The sequence below is a fragment of the Octodon degus genome, unplaced genomic scaffold (genome assembly GCF_000260255.1).
Source record: "Octodon degus isolate 3935 unplaced genomic scaffold, OctDeg1.0 scaffold00015, whole genome shotgun sequence".
Taxonomy (NCBI): domain Eukaryota; kingdom Metazoa; phylum Chordata; class Mammalia; order Rodentia; family Octodontidae; genus Octodon; species Octodon degus.
This window is the reverse complement of record NW_004524591.1, coordinates 11,052,290-11,066,110: the sequence shown is the minus strand read 5'-3', so window position 1 is coordinate 11,066,110 and position 13,821 is coordinate 11,052,290. Positions and strand designations below refer to the sequence as shown.

Here is a 13,821-nt window from a genome sequence, read left to right as displayed (position 1 = left end):
AGAGACAGAGACAGAGACAGAGACAGAGACAGAGGACACAATCTGGCTAATCATATTACCTCAAGATTTTTTTTTTTAGTCCTAAATGCCAGTAGCTGCCTTGACACTTATCACTTTCTAAAGTGCAAGCAGTAAAAACAGGAGTTATAAATGTCAGTTTTGATGTGTGTTTTAGTGCCTTTGACCATTCCCCGGGGAAGAAACAAGTAGGCCATTAACATAGAAGTTCTTGCATTACACAGGAATCTACCAGGATTTGCATGACTTGGTTGTGCTTCAAAAACCTGTAAAAGGCACTGGGAAGATGGCTCAGTGGAATAAGCGCTTGCCTGGCAAGCGCAGGGCCCTGAGTTCAATCCCCGGTTCTGAAAAAAACAAACAAACAAACAAACAAACAAAAAAAAAACCCTGTAAAATACCAGTTCCGGGATCACTGGAAAAGTACCCAGCTTAGAATTACTACATCTGAACATCCGCCCTGGCCCTTGGGAAATTTTCCTACTGTAAGAGAAAATGAGGATTTGGGAAAATCACTTCACCTATTCTCCAATTTCCTTATCCACAAAAATGCCAGCTAACGAGGATGAGATAATACGTGGGAGAGCCCAAAGCTATCTGTTTTAAAAGGATCAACTGCATTGATCATATAGAGAAGTTTTCAGTAGCCATCTGAAATGGTGCAGTTGTAGATGCTTTCAGAGAGATCTCACTGCTAAATTATGACCAAAAAAATCCCAAAGGATAAGTAGCAAGTGAAGGTCATCCTTGGTGTTGTTTCAAGGATCACTTTCAAGAATAAATGTAGAGACTGGGTGTGATGGCGTGCGCCTGTAATCCCAGCTCTTGGGAGGCTGTAAACAGGCGAATCACTATGAGCTCCATCTAGTACTGATACCCTGAACACTCTGTAGACCCTTCCCTAAAAAAAAAAAAAAAAAAAAAAAAAAAAAAAAAAGAATAAATAGAAAACTGTTGATCACCTAAGTGAATCCCCCGTTGATATTCCTGGCCAGGCATTGGGCCATGTGGTTTGGTACTTTCTGCCATGCTGTGAAACTTGGGCTGATTCTCATTTGCACATTTGATCTTTGAGGAGAAATGGCCTAGTCTTCCTGGTGTAGGCACCTGTAAATAATGAGGAGACAAAGCTCACTAGAGAAGCATTTTCATAGCACAAATGCTGGAAAGCACATTGCTTTTGCTGAAACTCATGGCTCTACTTGACAGTTCCTCTGTGTTGAGGAACTGAACAGCCAAATCTCTTCCCAAATTCGAATAGTCTTAGAATTGGGTTAATAAATAGTGGAAGCTATATTTGGAACAGAAATCACTGGAGGAATGGATTTGGAATTAGCATCTCAGTTGGGACTCCAGTTAAACAGTACTGGGCATACGTAAAGGAGGATGCATACTCACGTCCTCACAAGTTAGCATTCATACACTAAGAGATTAAAACAGTAATAAAAGAGCAATGACTGGAAGGAGGTGATAGCTTGCTTTGCCATTTTCTACCTCTTTCTCACAAGGTTTTATTGAATTGGGTAGCAAAATACCTCTGTGACTTTCTTTCAAATTTGTTTCATCTAAATATTCCTATTCAAATACATCCAGAAGGGGGTTAATTTCAGGTCTGTTTCCTCTGTGTGAAATAAGATAAGGAGAACAGGGGCCGGCGAGATAGCTCAGTGGACTAAAGCACCTGCTTACGTAAGCTTAGGCAAGTGCAGGGACTGTGGTTTGATCCCCAGCACCAGGTGCTGTGTTAGCCCTGCCCCCAGGGCAGGCTAAACCAGCCTCAAAAAAAAAAAAAAAAAAAAAAAAAAAAAAAAAGATAAGGAGAACATAACCTGGAATTCTCAAAGTCTTTAGCCATAAAAGCTTAGCACTGAACTCTCAATTTGCAGATTTGGAATGTAGTTCAGGGGTAAGTAGCACACTTGCCTAGATTTGGTCCCCAGGCCAATTAATTAAGAAAGTTTGTATTTTTTGGCAATGGAGGATCCACTATTCTTTCTGCTTTTGTTTTTGAGATCCTCAATCAAATAAGAGGGCATTTACCTCCTATATTTATTGATATCATTCTATTTACCAGGTACTTTGCGTATGGCATCATATTTAAGACTGCTAAAGAGCTCTGTGAATAGACACTTTATCCTCATTTTACTGATAAGGAAAACATGGCCTGGTGAGGTTAAGTAATGCCACAGAGCACTCTGCTGATTGTTAGCTGAAAGTAGGCTTGAACTCTACATCACTCCCTAGTTGGAGCTACTGTGTGTCAGTGGTAGTGATGACAGATGGATTCAGAAGTCCTAAAAAGTACATTTGAGTAATTTTTTCAGAAAAGAGGAGCCTGGACAAGAGGATTCTAGAAGAAAGATATACATGGCCCTGGGTTCTATCCCCAGCACCTTAGGGATGGGCTGAGTACTGATTACTGACTTACTACAGGGGAGAGAGTTGAGAATAGTTTAAATAGTTTGAAGTATGTCTATACATATCAGAGGACATAAATACACAACAACTAGTCTGTACATGGGATCACTCGTTTCAAAAGCTGTCTTTTCCAGAAACATGGAAGCATCTATGTATGGGAAACGATTGAGTGAAGAATGTCATATTTCTATATCAGAATCTTACATAGTTCTTGTGAAGCCAGAAGATTAAGAAGCAGGGCATGTGTGTTTCCTATATTTAAGTAAGCCCTTTCTTTTTCTAAAAGATGGAGGAAATAATAATACCTATTTCATAGGGATTGTGAGAATTAATTCAGTAGCTCATGTAAGACAATTAAAATGATGCCAGCTCATGGCGAGGACTCAGATGTTAGTGTTTACTGCCTCCAAGTACTGATGCAAAAAGATGTTGGCTGTGTCTAGTACAACTTGTGAATAGAGGAGGCCATGAACCAGCAAGGGCAAATCAGCAGCATCATTCTGCTTTTGTAAAGAAGTACATGTACATAGGAAATATCTGAAAGCCCACTTAGCACATGTTAATGATGTTAACCTCTGGGTTTGTCAGATCACTATTTTCTTGTAAACATAAGTGATATTTTATAATGAAAGCTTTATTTCTCTAAACAATAAAACAAAAGTAAACAAGCCAAACTATAAAATCCTACACCACTCTAGCTTCTTCCATGGTTTCTGAATTCCAAGGCAACTTAGTGAGAGGAAAATGATAGTGTTAAGTCTCAGTTCTGCCATCCTAATTGAGCCATTCAATCTGGATCTTTGGTTTTCAAGATTATTGTAAGAAACACTACCAAGCAAATAGGGGGCAGCATGCTAGACTTCATAAGGAATTATTGTCACTTGTGACTCCTTCATCAGGGCTGAGAAGTTTGACAATCAGAGTTTTGCAAAGAATAGTAGTAAAACCAATACTGTAATGACAATATATTGTTCAAACCTCAATACACACTCTTATTTTAAACAAACTACACAAGACCTACTGTTCTTTCCATTATTATTTTTCTAGTGTTTTGATCTCTGGAGATGCCAGGCAGACATTCAGTGACCTACATGCCTGCAGTCTGTATTCAAAAGCAAACCCCGGATTCTCCAACTGTCAATCTCATGATTTAGACTTTCCTCTGTATCTTTGTATGATGCGTAACATGAAGCACACTGTTCACCAATCAAATCCTATTAAACATTTTTTGGAATTAATAGGAACATGCTGATGGGTGAACAAGAACACTGTCTCTCATATGTTTCTCAATATGGGCTTTTCTCAAAGTCTCTATTGATTAAAAAAAATTACTGTCCCCAAATACCACAAATCAAATCTTACTTTAAAACTGAACATAAATATCACAATAAAGGCTGAGTATGAGTGCCACAGAAGAGCAAAAGAATCATTATTCTTGAGATTTTTTTAGTCAAAATGGTCAAAACCTTCCCTAGGGTTCCCATTTCCAAGTCATAATTTTACTTTTCTCAACTCTTAGATGTAAAAAGTAACATAATTTAAGTAGATATTTTATTTGAAAGTCTGCATACCAATAAATTTATGTATTTCAAACTTGTTAGACTAAAAGCTGACTGCCCTCTGGTGGGCTGTTTCTAAAATATTTAGCACCTCTTTAACTGAATTGCCTTATAAAATACTGCACGGTGTCATGAGACTGTTTTACAATTCACATAAATAAAAAAAATTACTTGAGGAAAAAAAAGAACTTTAAAAGGTTAAATAGTGTTTATTAACATAAAAGCAAATTATAAATTAAATTTAGTTAAATTCTTATTTTTAAATTAATTTTCTTTTCCACATAAGTTTATTTTGTTTTTTTAAAGTTTCAATCAAAATAGAAAAAAGAAGGGGAAAAAATGGGAGCTTCGTTTTCAGTCCTGACATGTTGATATTTTTATAATTTTCAATTGCTTATAGCAGTGGACAAGAAAAAGTATTTATTACACTTAAATTTTGTTCCCTGTCACTGTGTAAATGTAATTTTTATTGTTTGAAAAAATAGATGTAGAATAATTCAGTCCTCATAAAAACCTGTACTGACTCAGAAAAAAAAAATGAAGCATAAAAAAATCACATGGAAGTACTGTAGCTAAAATGGTATAATACAGAAACGAACCTTCAGTGAGGTCGATAAAACACATTGAAATCTTTAAAAAATAATCCAGTGTTCTGGCAACCCTGTAATGCAATAGGATCTCATTTTCCTCTGTTTGCAATTCCCCTTGAAAGCAGAAGTGCCAGTGAGCTGAAATCTCAGGGTCAGCAGCTGATGTTTTGTTTTCTTGTAGCTACTGAAACTGCCAATGTTGACAACCTCTGAGGCAATCCCTAGTGCCACTTTCACAGAGTATTAGCTCTAGTTGAGAGCTACAATTCATGTTTTAAATTATTCCTCAGCACACACTGCATCATTGTGCAAACAAATCTTGTAACTAGCATTTGAATCCACATTAACAAAATTGTATGGAAGTAAAAAAACTAGCAGACGACTTAAAAATTTTTTTTAGTCTCTAATGAAAAAGCATACTGAACAGTTTAACTGGTTAATTTTATCAACCCACCAAAAAACTTGAAAATTTGATTGAACATCCCTCTTTCCTTTTTTTCTTGGTAAGACTCTTGCCCGTAGACTGGAAATTAATTTTTTTCTCTCTCAAATTCAGTTAACATTTGGAAATGGAAACTTACAAAGTAGGTATTTTCTCTTTGAAATAATGAAATTAAAGATTTTCATCAAATCACCTCATTAGATTTATTTTGTGGCTGTGAATATTGGGATTTAAAGAAGGTGCAACTGAAGGGACATTTCAATCCTTTCAGACCCCAACTACCAACTCTCAGGTAAAAACAGTCCTATAACAGCAAGCAAAGGATGCAAGCATTTCTCCAAGAGAGTGAAGAAAGCCAGACATTTTAAAATATTAACTGCAAGAATTTCAGTGCAAGGTGACTTTTTTTTCCGTATGTGCTTTTAAACTAGCATCGGAAATAGTCTTACACTTTTAAAAAATGCCACTTCTGTGAGATTTGACTTTTCTCCCCAAGTTTGAATAAAAGGTAAATGGAAATAAAGAAGTGAGAAGTGAATACTTTTCAATGAATTACTGCTTCTAAACTGTAACACTATTTTCTGTTAATGAAGACCTGCTGAAATCTAGCTTGAAAGAGATAACAACTAACACAAACCAAGCTGCCCATTTTCCTTACCCTAAAGAGAAGGCACGGAAGCTGCACCGGCTTCCAGTGCTTTTGCTTTCTGTTCGTTTCCTCCTTGAGCCTGAGGGATGTAGAAATCTCTGTTCAATTAAATTGTTACATTCTTCCTTTTAAAAAATTATTTAAAGTAATACATTCGGGGCACTTAGCATCACTGATTTTGCCATGTTTTCTGTTCAGTTAAAAAATATGCGAATTGAAATACATGCATGTGTAAGTAAATCTGTCTCTACAAACTAGAAAATAGTCACTAACCTACCATTTCCAGGTGTGTAGAAAAAGAACGATTATGTTTGTGCATGTATATATCTAAATATATTTAAACCTACAACTGTCTCTAAATTTGTAATAATCTTTAGTCTCTCTATGTCCTTTAAATCAATCCATTGGTGAATTAAAATGAGGATTTTTAAATCACAAATGTGCTGTTTAATTGCAGCCTTGCGACTTCCAGTCCTGGGCTGTGCGTTACTTTTTCCATCAACAGAGGGCACTCTGTCGTTTGCCAAGGAACTGCTGGTTAGGGTGCTCGTGTCTGGGCGTGAGGCAGCCGCCAGACAGATAGCCAGGTCTTCAGAGTTCGCTCCAGTGAGAGGCAGAAGCTCTTCCAGCTGGCCAGTGTATAAGTTATTGGAAATGCTACTGACCACTGAAACAACATGCGTGAAGGAAAGAGAACCCCATGATTTACAAAAGTCGGGTGCAAGTGACTTTTAAGTCAGCCGTGTGTTATTACCCGAGTATCACCCAAACGGTTATTTGTTGGAAATCCTCATAGGCACAAAACCAAGATGCACGCTCAGAGCCAAGCTCGCCATGTGAAGAGCCGAGGCAGCTTTATCCACGTTGCCCGTCTTGCGAGATGTGCCGCTTGCATAGCCTCCAGCTGTTTTATATTTGAACCAAGAAAAACTGAAATAATTCCTCGTATGGTAACTATCTGGGTCATAATTGACACATTGGGAAGCGTCTAGGTAGCTTTCTTTCTGCCACAGGTTATAGAACTTGTTTCACGTGTTGGTACTATTAATTCTTCCAAGGCACTAAATTTAAGCTGAAAACCTGAAAGAATGAAAAAAAGATTCACTTCAAGAAAGTTAGATTTTCTTGGGGAATTTGTCCAAGATCTACATTTACAGATGCGTAATTTATTGGATGCCTCAACACAACAAAGTATTCATAACCAGGTAGCATAAGGATTGCTTTTACTCTGTGGCAGAAAAGTTTTACAAATGTCTTGAAGCCATTGTGAAAGTGACGGTGAGGAATCTGATTAGATACCAGAATCAACCTGTTTGACAGAAGTGTGTGCGTTATTGTGGCCCATTATTCTAAATGAGAGTGTTCTACCTCAAGAACTGGAATGATACCACAAATAGAATAAATGGGAATGTAAAAGTCAAACAACATGACAGCAACTGCTCAGATTCAGAAAAAAAAAAAAAAGAAAGCAAGCATTTGAAGAAACAGATGTGTTCTAAAAAAATGCTCTTATGAGAAAATGGGGCTCCATTATCCCAGAAGGAAAGAATGTAAGGTCTCCTTATGTTAAATGTGTGTTTGTGTACTATTAAGGATGATGAAACAAATATTTAACAACTTGGATACAGCATTTTGCTTACAGTAATTCCTTTATCATTTACCTGACTAGAAGAGCCCTTTTCTTTTTTTTGAAAATATACTTGCCAGCAGCTGTTTCCACATTTATAAAGACTGTTTCTACTGATGGTCAAATAGCCATAAATTCATTTATGCATATTTTAGAGGCATAAAAATAATTACATGTATGATTAAATCCATTTATGCTTTTGCGTCTTACTAAGTCCATAACAGATATGAGTTGTGATGATGTAGGACATCGTGGCGCATAAGTAATACAGTGTGGGTGTAGAGTCCAGCTTCTCTCCAACAGAATGTGTGACAATAATGTACAAGTACATTTGGGATGGATTATAGAAAGTGATTTGTTTTTTAAAATGTTATAGAATCTCTGACACTTTAGCTGGAAAACATAAGATGCTATGGTTATAGCATCTTATATGCATCTTATGATTCACTGTCTTGCTTACACATTGAAATGATTTTATTAAGTTTGTCATCAGAGAAGAATAAACTAAACGCCGCATCTTAATATGCAGCTGTGGAAAGGTCACACAGCTACTGCTAAGTCGACTGACTCTTGAAGTACACTGGTTGCTCCTTCCACCAAACTAACCTTCCACCTTCTCCCCATCACTTCATCTCCCCACCCACCTCCTTTGCCACTTTGAACCAAGGTAATTTAAATGATTATAGTATTTTGAGAAAAATTTTAAGGGCCTGTTCGTAGTTCAGATTCACAGTGCTTCGAAACAACAGCTTGATTCTCCTCTTCATCCTGCAATAGAGATGGAATTTTGCTTTCTTCTGATTGAGACTCAGCTTATAATAACTTTAATCACATAATGTTTAACTATATTTGTTATACCACAACACTTGGTAACACTTCATTTTGAGTGTTCCAGCATTATTAATTCATTTGGTATTCATTGTAATAACACAAATCATAATGAACTCATTTGGTATTCATGTGGATGGCGTAAGTACTTCCACAGGAATTCTACTGCATTTCAGCATTAATTAAACACACTCCCTAATTTTCTTAGGAAAAACAGGAATATACAATATTTCCTAAGTATTGGGTCTTTCATAGCATTAGACACTGAGCTGATTATTATATCAGACATTGCTTTATCTGTATACATCTTTACGAACATATTTTACATGCAAGACAGCTTACAAACCAAGATCAGTGTCTAGATTTGTAGATCACAATACGTATTCTTAATACAAACATTTCACGAATGCAGAGAAGTGATATTTACAATCACATTTCTCATGCAAAGAAGGAAGCAGCCCTATGTTAATTTCCAGCATCTCAAAGAAAGATAACATCTCTCTTTAAATGCAAATAAATAACCAACATCGAGAAAGCGAAAGCTGTCAAGCAGAGAGAGCTTTGCTTGGTGGCATTCTTTCCCTGGCTGCTGGTGCTCATGCCTCTATATTTGCCATTGTGTATGCAACTTGTGTGATGTCATTTGCTCCACCAGGAAAAAAATACCAGCCCCCATTAGCATCCTGAGCTAGCAAAATGAAATGGCTTATCAAAGAATAGTATGAAACCATTTTAAAGAGAGAGCTCCCAAAATTTACTAACCTTCAACCATGTCAAGGTTTCAGAAGATACTGCACAGGCTTTTTAATGTGTTCCTAAGTAGCTGATCCTGTTCTCTTTTCTGCCAGCAGTGATAACATTGCAGAGTCCTATCTTAATCATTTCTTATATTAAAGAAAAATAATGGTGCTTGAATTGAGTGTATATGTGGTTCTGTTGTTTCATCTATAAGCACCAAGGGGTTCCTATGCTAATGTGAGTTGTTTTTTTATTGCTGTGTATTTGTTTCATGGGGGGGGCACGTAGCATTTGTCTGGAAACTGAAATCAGGCAGCAGCATTGGGAAGTAAACCCTTGTACAGTTAATTCTGCAATTTTAAGAGTACTGTGGGGGAATTATTTAACTCTGAAAGCATCTGAATGTGCCTTAAAGGAGGACATTCTAGATAGCGCTTAAACTTCATCATTATTGGTTTAATACTTTTCATTTTTTGATATGACTAGAAAACTATCAGTTAAAGGGCTACACCTCTGCTAGAGAAGCTCTCTCAGTGCTGTGCTGGGTTTGTAACAGTTCTCATTGTTTCTTTAGGAACCCTAGATTTTTAGGGGCCGGGGAGATGGCTCAGTGGAATAAGTGCTTCCCTGGCAAGTGCAAGGGCCTGAGTTCAATCCCTGGTTCCACCAAAAAAAAAAAAAAAAAAAAAAGAATCATAGATTTTAAAATATTTTAAACTGACATTAGCACCTCATGATCCCCAAAGAGAATATGAAAAGGAGGAGCATGCCGTTAATGAAGATGTTCATTTTTCCAGTCCGGTTAGGGATCAGCAGTTATTTTCTCGCAAACTCCAGGCAATGAGAATAGAAAATTGAGTTCACAATTCTACAGTAGTATGAGCCAGACATGTGTTTTTCTCTTATGGATTGTAACTCCTGTTACACTTAATAAGCACTGTACTTCAAAGCGTGGGGAGAGCAGGCAGATTTCTGTTCTGCAGTCTGCAGAATTATGGACTGCTCACAATCTGCCTGACACTTGGGTATAGTGGGGAAGGTTAAAAATGTTTCCTCTTATGAATTCTAGTCTTTGGTTGATTTCCATATTCAAGGAACTCTTCGCATATACAAAAGAGCACTTCAAAGGTATGCGATGCATTTGTTTGTTTGTGTAGTTTACAGATCTTTCTAGAGATCAGTCCTTATTAATCTTTGCATTGAAATACCTTTAGTGTGCCAGTGCGAGTTACCTTAGTGCTGCCTGTTTAATGGTGGCAGATTTTGTTTTGCCACTAGTCACAAGCAATTTAATTAGCAACACAAAATAGCTGCCTGCTTTATTTCCCCCCTAAGTGGCTGTTCCTTGTCTAAGAATAAGAAACTACCACTATAAAAATCCCTTTCTTTGAGCTGTCTCTAGTGAAACTTCCCAATTCCACTGATCCCACTTGTTTCTCTGAGCTCGCGCTAAAACAATTTATTCTTTCTTTCTAAACAGACCTTTAGGTATGCAAGGCCGTTTGTAAATTACATGGTGCTGGCAATATCATGAAATATCATGACTACAGTTTATGGGCAGATGAAGGGGGATGAGTTGTAACAGGAATAAATTACACAAGATACACTGGGGAAAGGACAGGGGGACACTGGTGCCAGCAAAATTATTAAACTTTAGAGTGGTACTTAATGAGGACCCTAAATTAAGTGACCTTGTGAATGGATGGACATAGTGATCAGGATTCTCAGGAATTATCTGCCATTATGTAACAGAGAAATAAGGGGGCACAGTTCAGAAACTAAGACTAGAAAAGGACAGGTGAGCCGAACACTAGCAAACACAGAAGCTTTACTGAAAAAGCAATGATCCCTTTAGAATCATCCTGAATGTACTAGGTAAAATCACATGCTGTTGAAATTAATGTAATTTGTGGTCTGGGAGGGTGCATTTCAGACCCAGTTTTGGTTTTTTACAAATGTATCCAGCTGAATGAGTAAGAGCTCACAGTGTCTCTGTAATTAATACAAGGTTATGAAGTGCCCTGAGAACTAAAAAACTAGTCACATGCTATAGATTTCTCTTTTTGTCTTACTTAACCTATCTATAAAATGGGGTGGCAAATGCTGACTAGTATTTGCAAATGAAGCGAGAAATTATGAATAAGTTAGTAAATACAGATTAGAAAACTAGCATATCTATCTATTATCTATCTATCTATCTATCTATCTATCTATCTATCTATCTATCTATCTACCATCTTCTATCTATTGCATGCTAGTTAGTACCTTGTTTAGTGAAACAGAATTAACATGTAATAAAATGTCCAAAGCTTAGACATACAACCCAGTGCACTTTTACAGTCATGTGTACTACTATGGTCAGTTACCAGATTCACACTGTCATTGGCCCAGAGGGTTTCCTTGTATCCCCACACATTCCATTCGCCACCAGAGCTAGTCACTCTTCTAATTTCATCACTGTCGATTAATTGCGAACATTCTTGAACTTCAAATATTAACCATAGCATAGAGTATGTACCCCTGTGCCTGGCACCTTTCAAACTCAATATAACTTGTAACTCTGCCATCATCCTCTGTTATTAGAGATTGAGTGAGGAACATAGGATTATTTGGAGTCTAAATTCTGACTCTAAAGGTGTTCCATAGCCTCACCACTCCTCTCTCTCTCTCTCTCTCTCTCTCTCTCTCTCTCTCTCTCTCTCGTTTCTTGTATTCTGTTCTGCTCTGCCCAATGATTAAGAGTGTTGGCTCTTTCAGCCCTAGATTGGACACTTGTTTTCACTCCACCAGTACCACTTATGGAATGTTCAGTAACTTGCTCAAAATCTCTGAGTCCTACTTTCCTAATTGGAAAAGTGAGATGAATAATTACTTTGTGTGTGTGTTGGGAGACCCAAATCAGATAATCCACATCAAGTGGTCTTGTATAATTCTGACTTCTCAATGACAAGATTAAGACCAGTCTAGAACCAAAGGAAAAATAAAGAAGGCTCTGTAGGCTTGCTCACAAGAAAAACAGGTGAAAGTATTAAAATTTACAGACTCTGAAAACAATAAAAATAAATGACAACCAACCCCAAACCAGCCTCACCACATCCCAGGAGAGTAAAGCAGGCTCCTAATGATTGCTTACTACAAAGTACATCTTTGTCATTGTGGATCATTTCCATATAAGGAGACCCTATTGTAAAATATTCATTTACATGAATTTACAGTTACCACTGCATATTAGTTTATTTTGAAACAACTATCAGTAGGAAGAGATAGATTTTAGACCTAGAAAGGAGTTTATAAATCACTCTGTTTATCCTCATTGTGGAGGCAATGACAAGGCAAGACACCTTTGTTGCTTCAGTTCAATGTAAAAGACAAGATTTCTGTTTGATAGTCCAGGCAATTGGTTCCTAAGTATAGTTCTTGACCAAGTGGAAATAGCAGTTCTTACTGCTCATGGGACGTATTAGAAGCACAAACTTTCAGGCTACAACCAAGACAGACTAAACCAGAAACCAGGTGATTCTTCCTTGTTCATGTGGGAACCCCATTTACAAACTTGTTACTACAAAGATGATTTGGGGAGCAGCAGTATTCACTAAATGAGAAAGCTTCTTAGCCATGTAGAACCCCAGACCTCAGATCCACCAAATCCCACCGCTTAATAAGATCCTAAGTAACATGTCTGAAGTTAAAGCCACAAATAGTGATCTAGACCAGCCATAATCAGGCACATAGGAGACAGAATAGTGTACAAGGACCTGTACTATATTCTGCCACCAGAGTCCACAGACCTAGTCTTCTCCCAGTTTTATCCTGAGGCTCGTTGCTTCTCCAGGGAATTAGTCAAAAAAACTTCAACTATAACCACACTGAACAAGAATGTGCTGAGTTAACTCCTCAGAACCAAAACCAAAACCAAAACCAAAACTAAAAACAAACCAAACAAACAAAACTCTAATCACAAAATAAAAATTATTTACAATATAAAAACAATTATCCGTATTTTGCCTGTAGGTAAAATGAGTTTTCAAAGAGTTGCCTGTCTCCCAACATCCTGCCATTCGGAGGTAGAAGAATTGGGGTAAAATCTTTGCTCTTTAAACTGGATCCTTGTTCTCTAAACTGGATCCCTATTCTCAATAGATTAAACATCCTATTAATTATCTAAAACAGGATTGGCTTATAAGGTCTTTCACCAATTTTAACCTACAGGAATCTTAAAATTTCTAAGTTTGTCTATAGATATAAAAACTTGAAGGTACTTATATCCTTTCTGTGGCACGGGGGTTGGAATCTATGTCTTTGCACATAGTAGGCAAGTGCTTCATTACTGAACTATAACCCCAGCTCTTTTTTGTTTTGTAATTTTTCTTTGAGATAGGGTCTCACTAAGTTGCAAGGCTAGCCCCAAACACTTAAACCTCCTGCCTCAGCTTCCTGAGTAGCTGGAGGTTACAGGTGTGTGTTACCACACCAACACTATTGTTCAATTTGGAAAAGGGACTTTAATGACAGCACAAGGGTAACAAACCAGGCCAGTGCTTCCCAAACCACCTATGATGAAGAACTTGTCTACTACTATCTCAATCTGTCAATATATGAATACATTTCTGTAAAATACAGGAAAATGAATTAATAGCACAGTTAATCTAAAAGGCAAAATACAAGACAGCTTTTAAAAGTACTCAATAGTTGTGAAACTACAGTGTCACATTGCTATAAAAAAGCATTTTAAATGCTTAATCTCAATTTCTTTGCTTATATTGTCATGAACAAGGAATAAACAATTACAGACTGACATTCTTCTTGGAAATACATTTTGCATAGCAAGACTGTAGGTGATCTACAAATTAAAATTGAGGCAGAGTGTGGATCAGTTTTAAACTACTACAAAAATAGGTCAGTGAACTCTGACTCCATTATTTCTACCCGTGAAAAGCTATGGAAGGCTTTTT

At 37.1% G+C, this 13,821-nt stretch overlaps 1 protein-coding gene across 1 annotated transcript in view; it reads right to left on the bottom strand.

The window, feature by feature from the left end:
- Positions 1–12,859: 12,859 nt before the first annotated feature.
- LOC105741513 (60S ribosomal protein L12-like) overlaps positions 12,860–13,821 on the bottom strand; it is a 1,556-nt gene continuing 594 nt past the window's right edge. The window contains exon 2 of the mRNA XM_012513641.2: positions 12,860–13,030. Within this exon, the coding sequence (XP_012369095.1) occupies positions 12,860–13,030 (171 nt within the window). The remainder of the gene's footprint in view (positions 13,031–13,821) is intronic.